This window comes from Notamacropus eugenii, chromosome 5, assembly GCF_028372415.1.
Source record: "Notamacropus eugenii isolate mMacEug1 chromosome 5, mMacEug1.pri_v2, whole genome shotgun sequence".
NCBI classification, from domain to species: Eukaryota; Metazoa; Chordata; class Mammalia; order Diprotodontia; family Macropodidae; genus Notamacropus; species Notamacropus eugenii.
In genome coordinates this window covers 58,909,503-58,922,506 of record NC_092876.1, presented here as the reverse complement: position 1 = coordinate 58,922,506, position 13,004 = coordinate 58,909,503, and the positions used below count along the sequence as shown (strand labels likewise).

At 40.2% G+C, this 13,004-nt stretch overlaps 1 protein-coding gene across 4 annotated transcripts in view; it reads left to right on the top strand.

Moving 5' to 3' along the window:
- UBR4 (ubiquitin protein ligase E3 component n-recognin 4) overlaps window positions 1-13,004 on the top strand; it is a 142,563-nt gene that overhangs the window by 17,284 nt on the left and 112,275 nt on the right. For 2 of the 4 annotated variants that reach the window (XM_072609096.1, XM_072609097.1), the window contains exons 12-19: window positions 2,096-2,195; window positions 2,312-2,449; window positions 2,993-3,110; window positions 4,042-4,229; window positions 5,443-5,602; window positions 5,711-5,796; window positions 8,516-8,685; window positions 11,099-11,381. In XM_072609096.1, the coding sequence (XP_072465197.1) occupies window positions 2,096-2,195; window positions 2,312-2,449; window positions 2,993-3,110; window positions 4,042-4,229; window positions 5,443-5,602; window positions 5,711-5,796; window positions 8,516-8,685; window positions 11,099-11,381 (1,243 nt within the window). Of the gene's footprint in view, window positions 1-2,095; window positions 2,196-2,311; window positions 2,450-2,992; window positions 3,180-3,475; window positions 3,539-4,041; window positions 4,230-5,442; window positions 5,603-5,710; window positions 5,797-8,515; window positions 8,686-11,098; window positions 11,382-13,004 lie in introns of all 4 variants that reach the window. The other 2 variants (XM_072609095.1, XM_072609098.1) reach the window with 2 other exon arrangements.

The following is a 13,004-nucleotide window of genomic DNA, read 5'->3' as shown; positions in this document are numbered from 1 at the left end:
CAAACTTTAGACATATACAAATTGTTTCTAGTTTTTCATTATGCATATGTTTTTACAAATTTTTTTTTCTTTTTAACTTAACTGACAATCTTGGGGAGGGGAGTTGTATTCCTGAGTCAAACCATATGTGGCCTTTATTTTGCTTTTACTTGTATTACCAGATTGTTCTTCAGTTCACAGTATCATAAACATTTAATTTTGTCACCTTTAATTGCTTTTTCCAATTTTATAGTTGCAGAGTGGTACTTCAGTTATTGTTGTTGTATTTCTTATAAACTTTTAAAATTCAGTTTTATTTTATCTTCCATGTCAAATTTTCTCCCTCTTTTCTCTCCCTTCTCCACTCAGTGAGAAGGCAAGAAAAATAAAACTTGTTACAATTATGTATAGTCATGCAAAACAAATTCCCACGTTAGCCATGTCCAAAAAATAGGAAGAAAAGAAAATATACTTCACTCTGCCCTCTCAGTTCATCAGTTCTCTGATTGGAGCTGGATAGTATGTTTCTTCATGAGTCCTTTTTGAATTGTGGTTGGACATTGATTTGATCAGTTACAAAGTCGTTCAGAGTTGATTATCTTTACAATATTGCTGTTACTGTGTGGATTGTTTTGCATTTATTTCAGTCTGCATCAGTTCATCCAGGTCTTCCCAGGTTTCTCTGAAACCATCCTTTTCATCATTTCTTATAGCACAAAATAGTATTCTGTTTTCTTCATATTCCAGAATTTGTTCAGCCATTTCCCCAACTGATAGGTATCCCCTCACTTTGCATTTCTTTGCCACCACAAAAAGAGGTGCTGGAAATATTTTTTTGTACTTATGAGTCCTTTTCCCTTTTTTAAAAAAAAAAATCTCTTTATATGAATATTTTTCATGTGGTCATTTATAGCTTCAGTGTCTTCTTATAGACTGTTTATGTCCTTTGACCATTTAAAATTGAGTATTATTACTCTTAGAAATTTGTACCAATTTCTTATAGATTCTGTATGTTAGACTTATACCAGATATATTTCCTAGAAACTTTTTCCCACCAATTTGTTACTTTTTTATTTTGGTTAATTTTTTTTTGCTTATGTAATTAAAAACTTAATAATCAAGTTCTCTCTAATAATTTCTCCCATTGGTTTGATAGGTAAATATTTCTTCTCCACAGTTAAGATAATTTAATTAGTTTTCTTTCAAATATTTTATGATTTAAAAAAAGTATTTTATTCCTTGATCCAGAAGAAATTTGTTGTTTTATATAATGTGATGTATGGATCTAAATTAATTTTTTTTCCTGCTAGCTAGACTCAAAGGATTTTATGGTAAAGTTTTATCCTTATTTCTTCCAACATTAAATGAATCTCTAAACAGGTTTTAATTGTGTGACATTTAAATTCTCATTAAGTTCAGCATCTCATTAGCCTCCAGGATCAAAAATAAAGTCCTTTGACATCTTTGATGAACTTGCCCTTTTTCTTATTCCTTAATCCCTCCTGTTCCCCCATTCCCACCCTGATCCAGTGACAGTGTCCTCCTTACTGTTCTTCCTACAAGACATTCTATCTCCCTTTTTTGTGCGTTTTCATTTGTTGTTCTGTACTCTTGGAATCTTCTTTCCATCTCCTCCTGGTTTCCTTCAAGTTTCACTAAAATTCCACCTTTAATTCCAGTGCCTGTTGATCTGTTGATTATTTCAAATGTATCATGTATGTAGCTCATTTGTCATATAATTGTTTGCATGTGGTCTCCCCCATTAGACTGTGAGCTCTTGGTTTTCTTTGTATACCCAGTGCTTAGCACAGTGCTTTTCACATAGTAGGCACAAATGCTTATGAACCACCATATAAGTATTATAATATTGATTAGTAGGTAAAATAGCATTCAACTTAATATGTTACATCAAACCTCAGAAGGTATCCTCTCTGAAATTTGCTGATTACAAAATGTCATAATTTTGCTACCCAATAATTCTTAATTATTGCTGGCTTAAAAGCATTTAAGTGTTTAATAAGTAAAAGATTTTTAGATCTTGGAGAAGTTTCCTTTTTCTGGCAGTCATTCATTGTTAATCGTTCTTAAACCCTTATGGTGGTTTTCCCCTTCACAGGCATCAAGGATTTGGGGTCCTCTCTGTAGTGTTGGCAAATCATTCAATCAAACTCTTAACATCTCTTTTTCAAGACCTGCAAGTAGAGGCTCTCTATAAGGTGAGGAGGTGGTGGACCTGAGGGAAAGGCTAATTATATACTGGGTATGCTTTTATATGTCTTGTTTCATGCAGTGATCCATGTTGCTGATTTTCATTTGATGTTGTCACCTCTAGGGTTGGGAGGCAGATGGTCCCCCCGCAACCCTGAGCATCATGGCCCAGAGTACGTCAATACAGAGAATTCAGCGATTGATTGACTCTGTCCCCCTCACAAATCTGCTGCTGACCTTGCTCTCTACCTCGTACAGAAAGGTGGGCAAGCAATCCTCACAGATCATTGTTGGGGACTTTTAAAGTATTTTAAAATATGATGGCTTTTTGGCTTTCAGTGGTGCTTTTGACCAAGATGACAACTTCTGGTAATAAAGAGATGTATCAAATGTAGCAGGACTAATAGCTTGAGGTCTTTCTGGTGAGCAGACAGGATCTGGTAGGTTTAACTTGTCAAAATCCATTTTTATACCCCACTGATACACGTCCTTTCATGGGGTCCATGGTTACTAAACCATGTATGAGAATGGTGGCACATTGAGCAGAGTATAGGGATCATACTCTACAGAGACCTTCTCCTTGCTTGCTAGAATGTTGGCTAGAATCCTTACATAGACAGGATTGATGTCTTTCATTTGAAGGTAGCTGTGAGAATATTTAATGTAAGCATTTGCAAGTAGAATACAAGAGGATTAAAAGGAAAACTAGTAATTCTTTTGGAGCAACTGGCCAGGTAAGCAGGAGTTTCTTAGCTGTTGGACAGTCCTGTCGCTTATGACTTTATTTTCCTTTCTGTTCCTCTAGGCGTGTGTCTTGCAGCGTCAAAGAAAGGGTTCCATGAGTAGTGATGCCAGTGCCTCTACTGACTCCAACACCTACTATGAGGATGATTTTAGCAGCACAGAGGAGGACAGTAGCCAAGGTAGAGGCCCTAGCCTTCCTGTCTCTTACAGAGAAGAGGAGCTGACTCCAATAAGACTTTCCCCAGCAGGTTCCATTCGTTTCCTATTTGTGTCATTTTGTTCTCTCTTATCCAGCATAGATAAATAGATGTATTCCCCCAACAGAACATTTTAAGTGAAGAGGAATTTGAAGAGTGAATGATTAGAACCACTTTCAGTCAAACCTAGGATGAACTCATTCTTCTCTGTCCGCCTCAGAATTAAAAATGAAGTGCCTTCCCCTCTCCCCCATTTCTTTATGCTGACCCATGTCACGACCTCTAATCTCAGGCTTCTTTAAAGAGCCCAAAGGCAGTGTGTATACTCCCTGGTTTGGCTTTTCTAGCCAGGGTTACCAGAGTGGCAGAACCTACCTCGCAGAGGCCCAAGCTGGAGTCTCTCTCTCATAGTGAGTAAAACTCTTCCTGAGTCTGGAGGGAGGTGAGGAAGAGGTCTATTGGATTCTTCTTAATTATATATCAGGTGTGCAGGGTATTATTCCCAGTACAGAGAGGGTTCTAATTCTTACCATCTTGGGGTTTATGGTCAGTCATATGAGGCGTAAAACACAGGTGTTTGGCCTGGTGCATAAATCTGAAAGGCAAACATTGTTCCCTTCCTTGTCTTGAAGGTAGTGAGCTGCCCCCTCCACCCCACCCCATCCCCATCACTTGAGCTTCCCAAGCAGAGGCTGAAAACCAACTTTTTAGAATGTTGTATTATTGTAGAGTCATGCTTCAGCCATGACCTGATGTCCCTTTGAATTTGAAGAGTCAGTGGTTCTCTCTGGGGGCCCTCTTGATTTAGCTGCTTGCATAAAGCACCCTAACAACTAGCAGGGGTCCTTGGATAGAGTCAGTGCTTAGTAAGTTCTTGTTGAACCAAATTGAGTGTTTCCCTGTTCTTGTGCAGATGATGACAGTGAACCCATCCTCGGGCAGTGGTTTGAAGAAACCATCTCTCCGAGCAAGGAGAAAGTGGCACCTCCTCCCCCTCCACCCCCTCCACCACTGGAGAGCTCACCTCGAGTCAAGAGCCCAAACAAACCAGCCACTGGTGAGAAAGGCAACATCCTGGCCAGTCGCAAGGACCCTGAGCTGGTATGGATGGGCTTGAAGAGGGCTTGAAAAGTTCACGTGGCCTGGAGATCACTTTTGGGTCAGACACGACTTATAGAGACTGATTTTAAGATAGGATTGTGAATGGGTTACTGTAGGTAAACTAGTTTGTGTCAGTAGTAGAGAAGTCAAGTAATTGTCTGGATCAAAATAGGCATGGTGGCTTTGTAATTAAATTACAGCTTTGTTCTGGAGAGGATAAAATATCCTGTCATAAGGAGGAGGGAATAGTCAGTAAGTATTAAGAACGTCGTGTCTTCCAGGCCCTGTGTTAAATATTGGTCAGAGAAAGCAAGGCAAAAGACAGCCCCTGCCCTCAAGGTGCTCACAGTTTAATAGGGGAGAGATAACATGTAACACCTGTGTACAAACAATAGGATAATGAGGAAATAGCCAGAGAGAAGACATGAAATTAAGAAGGATTGGGGAAAGCTTTCTGTAGAAGGTGGGATTTTAGTTGGATCTTAAAGGAAGCCAGGAGGCAGAGATGAGGAGAGGGAGCATTCCAGGTTTGGGGGACAGTCAGGAGTGAGGAGGAGGGTCTTGTCTGAGGAACAGGAGGGCAGTTTCGATGGATAAGATTGGGGCAGGGGAGGGGAAGGTATAAGATGTAAGAGGACTGGAATGGTCCCTTCTGGACTAGATTATGAAGGGCTTTCAGTGCCTAATAGAGGAATTTGGGTTTAATACTGGAGGTGATAGGGAGCCACTAGAATTTATTAAGGAGGTGACGTATTTGGACTTGTACTTCAGGAAAATCCTGTTGGCAGCCGAATGGAGGATGGACAGAAGTGAAAAGCTGTGGTGATGTAGATAGTCATTTGGTGTCCTTGTACCTTTATCTTTAAAGACTTTGGGACAAAACTGACATTGTAATTTACTAGTTGTGTGACTTGGGCAAGTCACTTTCCCTTTGCTGGGCTTCAGGGTCCTCCTTTGTAAGTTAGGGGCTTGGGTAGGTGATCTCTAAGGTTCTATGGTCCCACCATGGTCATCCCTGGTAGAGTTATTTGTAAGAGATCTTCAGAGCCACAAACTAGACCCTAATGTTTGCAAATAGAATCAGGCCTTCTCTGGCATGTTTAATTGTATAATGCAGTCACATGTGTCATTGTCCTTGGTTTGCCTTGTGTGGGGTTTCCTGTGTGCTTCAGTCCCAAAGAGTCCCAGAGGACCTCGTTCTCTGTCCTTTCAGTTTTTAGGTCTGGCTTCCAACATTTTGAACTTCCTCACCTCCTCTATGTTGAACTCTCGAAACAACTTCATCCGCAATTACCTGAGTGTGTCTCTCTCTGAGCAGCACATGGCTACCTTAGCCAGCATTATCAAGGAGGTGGACAAGGATGGGCTCAAGGGTGAGCAGAGAGGACTCCTTCCCAAGCCTTTAGATGCCTAGTATTGCTGGTGGTGTGGGAGGCTGTCAGGGGCAGTTGGTAGAAAATACTTTTTCCCTTGCCTTCAAGGTTCATCAGATGAAGACTTTGCTGCTGCACTTTACCACTTTAACCACTCCCTTGTCACATCAGACCTTCAATCTCCTACCTTGCAGGTAAGTGTGCCTTTGGCCTGGCATAGGCCAGGAGAGGGTGGGAATCAAAAGGCAACAGCTAGGCTTTGAGCCAATACTACTTCCTTTGGTTAAGGGATAAAGTTTATTATCTGGTCCTGGTGCTGGACTGTCCAGAAACGGGAAGAGGAAAGTTTGGTTATGTCCTCAAGTCACTCAGTGAAGTTAGAGGCAAATGCTAGTAATAATATCTCCCATTTCTATTTCACATTGTTACTTTGTCAGCACTTTCCTCACAACAGCCCTGGGAGGGACCTCACCTATAATCAGTATTTCCATTTTAGAATGGAAGAAAATTAGGCTGCAAGAGTTTAAGAGAGACATCTAGTTCCCTCTGGTAGCCAAGAGGCTCTGTCCTGCTATCTATCCCCTGACAGACTCTTTAGTGGCCTTTCCTCTCTACCTAGAAGGCAACAGAGAAGACCTGACCCCGGGTCAGCTCCAGGGTCATTGCTAATTCAACGAAATAAATCCCTCGGACATGTGATTCATTCTTTTATTGACTTTGACACATGAACGCGTGAGTGAGGAGAAACATAAAAAGCAGATTCTCTGTATTTTTACAGGAAATGTATATGTTGTGTTTCCAGCACAACCTTTTGATTGTTGTTATTGTCTGTACTAAGAAGCAATCTCTTATATTTGTCAGGTCAATACATTTGGATATTTTTCAATAAAGGCACTTCTCTGAAATCCATTTTGCCAGATTCCAGTCATAATGAAGTCACATTCTCAAAGTTGGGGAAAAACCCTCAGAAACAGGGATAGGGTAGTGACAGCTGTGGGATAGAGTGAGAGAGAACTGTCTTGGAAGCCAGGGAGATCTGGGTTCAAGTAAGACCCCAAGCATAGCTCTTAATTTCTCAGTGTCCCAGCAATACCCTAAGAATATAAATAGTAGAAAAGAGTATAAATTGCCCATCCATATTGCTGGAGGGACATTCTTCATCAGAATGTTCCCTGGACCAATGAAATCACAGGTCTAGTCTCTATCCCAAACCTTATAATCAAGAAACTATTTATAAATTATATTAAGCAGCCCCCACTCTGTTCCTATTGGTATTTGAAAAGTTTGTTTTAACCCAAAAAAGAATATAATCTGGGTTAGAAAGATAGGACACTTGTTAGGCCACCATATATGAAAAGAAGGGAAAAACCCATTCAGCAGTTGTAGATCCAAAGCCAAGACTTCTTCCTTTGGCCTTGGTAAAGATATGGAGTCCTGCCAGAGTTCTCTGCTTCTTACTCAGATCTGTGCTCACTCAGGGAAGCTCATTTAGACATTGTGCTTGTCTAAATAGTAATGAAAATAAGTTATCCCCCGATAGAACCAGAGTTCGTAAGGCTCAGGGCATAAAGTCAAAGTAGGTGCATACTTTGTATGATCAAAGAACTTGGCCTTTTATGACTAATGACTTTCTGGCATATGAGTGAGGATAGACATTTCATTGTGGGCATCTTCCCTGGGCTGTGCTTTTTTAAAATAGAATAATGTATTAAAATCACTGACAAAGGCCCTTGTGAGGTTCTTAAAGTTGAAAAATGACTAGGTTGAAAAATGGCTAGATGAGGACAACGGAATATTCCCTGTTGAATTAAGCTTCCCTCCCCACATTTTCCCCTAGACTGTATCTTAAACTCATTGGGCAAGGGATCTGGTCTCTTTCTTGCCTTTCCCCTAGGACATAGTATAGTTCTCACACATATTCTGCACATAGGTGCAAAATAAGTATTGAATATTGAATTAATTGTCAATTTCCATAATGTCAAAGAATCAGGTTCCAGAGGGGCCCTAAAATAATTTTCTGTCAATGTAGGGTCCTTCTTTCTTTCTAAATAGTTTACAATAATACTTATTTCCAAAACAGTTCTTCAGGATGTCTTTGAAGGTTTATTTCACACAAACACACTTAGCACACACTTGTTCTGTATTACCATTCTATGCCCTGAGCTTGTTTGTGCCTACCACTCTGGGCATCCCAATCACCATGCGATAAAGGTGATACATTACAGTTTACGTAACTGAGCTGGAGAAAATCTTGCTAGAATTAAAGACAAGGAAAACTATTGCCCAGAACCTTTAGCTGAGGTTTCACTGATACTGCTTCCTAATCTTATATTTCTGTGCTAGAATTCTTAGTGTATTTGTTTCATTCTGTCATTTCTTTTGGTGTTAGTAAATTAAAGATTGCTCAGCTTTCTGACAAGCAATTAACATCTTTCTCCCTGGAAACATCAGCTCCTCATGTGCTACCTCTTTAGAAGCTCTCCTGCTGGAGGTCCTCAGATTTTGTCTCTGCCATGCAGTTCCCTTTCTTATCATAATCTTTGAGCTCCCCTGAATGGCACATTGTACCTCCATTGAAGCACTGTGTTGTGGAGCTAACTGGGTGTAGAGGAAAGTGCACAAAGTTGTGAATCAGGAGACTTGGCTTCTGGTCTTTTCTTTGCTACTAATCACCTCTTTAACCTTGGACTAATCATTTCCTCTTTTTGGAATTGTTTTGTAATCTGAAAAAAAGAGAGGATGCTCTCTAAGCTCTTTTCTATCTTTAGTATTCCAAGTATGATTTTATATTCCCCAGTCTTCTATACATGTATTACAATCCCGGTTCATTGGTTTGACTCCTAGCATCAATGAAGTATAAGTGGGACCCACTTTTATCTTCTTCCTAATAGTGTCTTGTCTCTTTCGTAACAGAATACTCTTTTGCAACAACTTGGAATTGCTCCCTTTTCTGATGGCCCTTGGCCTTTGTACATCCACCCTCAGAGCTTGTCTGTGCTGTCACGCCTCCTGCTCATCTGGCAGCACAGAGCTACTGCTCAGGGAGACCCTGATGTTCCTGAATGCCTTAAAGTATGGGAGAGGTAAGAAAAGTCAGAGATAAATCTGTTGAAAAATTACCAACTTATGACTCAGTTGACAACGACTTTTATAAAAAGTGAAGTAAATATTTTCTTGCCTTTTTTTTTTTGACGTTACTGTCACTTCTTAGTGATCTCCTCCAACCTCACCTAAGAGAACTTTCCTAATCACAAAGAGATATAGCTAATGCAAACAAATGATCCATTGGCCATTTCTGACAGCGGATGCTTTGTTCCATCTCTTTAGTTTACCACGTGTCCATCAAGAGGAGAAGCAAGCATCGCTAGTAATTAAAGCTAAACTTAAACACTGGACTGCTGATAGCTTTCATCCCTCAATCCATAATATTTTCATTATTAGGCTGCTGAAATCTTTCATCATTGTTTTCCTTTACATCTTTGTGGGCATTGTGTAAAATGCTCTTTTTATTCATTTCACTTTACTCTGCAGCAATTTGTACAGGACCTCTCAAATTCCCCAGAATTCTTCATTTCTCTTGTTTCTTACCATGGAGTATTATTCCATTACATTCCTGTACCACCATTTGTTTAGCTATTAGTAGATGAGCACCCACTTTGTTTTCAGTTCTTTGGGACCATACATTTTTGTGTATATATGACCATGATTTCCATGGCTCTCAAGGCTTGAAGCTTTGGAGTTATTGATTATATAACCTCAGACAATGGCAAAGATGCCTTGAATGTGATTTGGGAAGACAGGGTGCTTACAAAATAGTCTGGTAAGGTCCCTAAAGAAATCTTTCTTGGTCCCACATGTACAAAAATATTTATAGCAGCACTCTTTGTGGTGGCCAAAAACTGGAAATCAGGGAGATGCCCATCAATTGGAGAATGGCTGAACAAGTTGTGGTATATGAATGTAATGGAATACTATTAAAACTGTAAGAAATGATGAACAGGAAGACTTGAGAGAGGCCTGAAAAGACTTATATGAGCTGATGCTGAGCGAAAGGAGCAGAAGCAGGAGAACTTTGTACACAGCAACAGTCACAGTGTGTGAGAGTTTTTTCTGGTAGACATGGAACTTCATTGCAATGCAAGAACTTAAAAAGTTTCCCAATGGTCTTTTAAGGCAAAATGCCTTCCACATCCAGAGAAAGAACTATGGAATTCAGTCGCAGAATGTAGCAGATCTTTTTCTTTTGTTTTACGTTTTGGCTTGTTATAGGATTTCTCCCATTCATTTTAATTCTTCTACACAGCATGACCATAGTGAAAATGTATTTAATAGTAACGTACGTATAGAACCTATATAAAATTGTATGCCGTCTAGGGGAGGAAGCGGGGAGGGAGGGGGAAAAATCTAAGTTATATGGGTAGTGATTATAGAACACCGAAAATAAATAAAATTTAAAAAAAAAAGAAATCTTTCTTTAGAACATTAGGCATTTAGGATGTAAATTCTAGGCTAAACATGACTCTACCAGAGGTGATTTTTGTCCCAACCCATTTAAAAAAAATGAAAAAAGATGGGAGCAGAAAAACAACTCTTTTCAAGTTATGTTCCTGGGCATTCTGCTTGAAACCATTTAAAGAACTTGCAATCTTTTGGACAAATTTTAAAGGTTTCCTTTGCACTTGGGGGAAGACTCAGATTAATTGGTCACCTGTTAAATCCTCTTTAGATGGATCTGGTTTTTTGCCATTTTTTGTTTATGTGTTTATGAATCTTCAAAGCTGTTTGTGTTCCTAAAAGGCTTTGCCTTTTTATTCTTCTCTCTAGGATCAAATAGCTATAATGCTGGATTTGTGAAATCTTAAACCCATGTGACTGATCCCAGCAGGATCAGGAAAAAATGAGGGGGAAAAGCCCTTATTAAAACACAAATCTCTTTCCTAACAGCCAAAGGGAGTGAACAGAATGCTGGCCACATTGATTGCTTTTTGCATTAAAGCTCTTTTCCCAAGTTTTCTCAAGGGTAAAATTTCCTCCTTTACTTGGTGCACATACAGGATGCTGAGTTATTCAGAACTTTTTGATATTATGTTATGATTTTAATATGCAGTATAATCTCTGCTGGTGATACTAGAACCAAATGACAGCTTCACCACGGGAAGAAGCATGGATTCCATCCTGTTTGCACAGCCCAGTTATCGTTATGCTTTTGGCCTGCCCAGTCCTCCTTTGTCTGCCCACTTCCTCATTTCTACCGATAAGGAGGCTGGAGTAGCTGCCTCATCACAGGATTCTGACTTTGGTTGCTAACTATGACATTTGTATTTTCAGGGTAAGATTTAGTTTCTGTTTCCTATCCATTCATGCCTTTTTCCCTCCTAGGCTCTCTAACTTGATTGCTCTAGTTAAGAAATTTAATTGCTTATGGGTTTATTAACACTTCAGCCCCGGGATATTTGTTGATCTTACCAGAATGATTCCTTTTCTTTTTTCTGGCAGGTTTGTGGCCACACTGAAACAGAATGCCTTGCAAGGGGTGCTTCCCAGTGATACGGAAGACCTGAATGTGGAGCATCTGCAGCTTCTCCTCCTCCTTTTCCACAATTTCTCAGAGAAAGGTCGTCGCTCCGTGTTGGCTCTTTGCATCCAGACCATTCTGGAACTGACAGCTAGCTTGGATTCTCAGCTGCGCTCAGTGCCGCTCCTCTTGGCACGTCTTCTCCTGGTCTTTGATTACCTGCTTCATCAGTATTCCAAAGCCCCCATGTACCTTTTTGAACAGGTAGGGCCGAAAATACTCATTCCTTACATTTTTTTTTCCCACTAGGTTGTGACTGACCTAAATAAAATCTACCCTGTTTATAACAAGAGGCAAGATGGTATCATGAAAACATTGTTAGAGTTAGGAGAGACCTGGGTTTAAATCCTGCCTCTGACTCTTAGTAGTGAGCTATCTAACGTTACTGAGCTTCACTTTCCTTACCTATAAAAAGAAGATAAGAGAGTTGTGAGGATCAGTTAGATTCATAAGTATTTTACACACACGCCCACACCTCACTTTGGAAGTTTTAAAGCAGTACTCCTCTTCTCTCAGATTCATCTCATGCTCCACTTTGCTCCCTGTGCCTTCTTAGCCAAGGATTTTTTTTCAAACTTTACTGAGAAGATTGAGGCTATCCATAATGAAGTCTCTCCTCTCCCCTCTTCTTTATAACAAAACTTCACATCATCCCCTAGCCTCTCTTTGTTTTAGTCAGTGATGAAGATGTGGCCTTTCACTTTGTCTAGGACAGCCCCTTGGGCTCTGGATTCCATTTCTGTTCTTTGAGAGCTCACATCTCCCATCATCCCTTTTCTCTCATTTTCAGCCTCTCCTTAACTTTCCTGGCTCTTTCCTGCCATCTACAAACAAATCTGTAGCTCTTTCCTAGCCTTACCCTTCATTTGGCATCCCAGCCACTCAAACTGTGAGCCTGTGTTATCTTTTTTTTCTTTTACAAACCTGGGAAAAGTTACCTGTAGTAATTTCCTCTAGTACCTTCCCTTCCACTCCCTTTTGAACCCTCTGCAGTGTCTCCTACCTTCATCACAAGTTAGAGAAGTTATCTAGGATCTCTCAGTTGCCAGCCCTGATGGTCTTTTTTCACTTGGCATCTTTCTTGACCTCTCTGCAGCCTTTGACACCATGGATACTCTGTCCTTGTTCACATTTCATGCCCCTCTTGTGTCTTGGCTTCCCTTGTTCCTGTCTTGTTCCTGTCTGCCTACTCCTGTTCAATTTCCGTTGCTGGCTCATTGTTTGAGCCAGCCCTCTCCTAAATCTACATATCCTTCCAGCTTCTTACTCTGCCCTTGCTTAGCTTCCCACATAAAGTTATCCAACCCTATTCTTTTTAGGATTCAAGTTCCACACCACCTGCTGGGCATTTTAATTTGTATGTCCCATCACCATCATTAGATAGTCAGCATGTCTAAAGAGAAAGTAATTTTCTTTTTTCCTAAATCTCCTCCTGGAAACTTTGTCGTTTCTGTCAAGGGTAACATGATTCTTCCAGTCTCAGAGGTTGGCAGCTTTGGAATTGTCTTCAGTTCTTCCCTTTCCTTTCACTCCCTAGATCCCACGAATAGGTGGCTAAGTATTATCAGTCCTTTCTTTACAATGTATTTCCCATCTATCCTCTGTTCTCCATTCACAAAGCTTTCACTGTTTTCTGGGTCCTTAACACCACTTGCCTGTATTCTAATTGGTCTTCGTGCTTTTGGTTTTCTGCTTCTAATCTGTACTTCATGGAGCTGCCAAATTGGTTGGCCTATAGCACAGTCCTGACTCCTTTACTCCTTTGCTCAGGAATCTTGAGGGGCATCTGGCCACAATGACTCTTCCCAGACTTACTTCATATTCTCC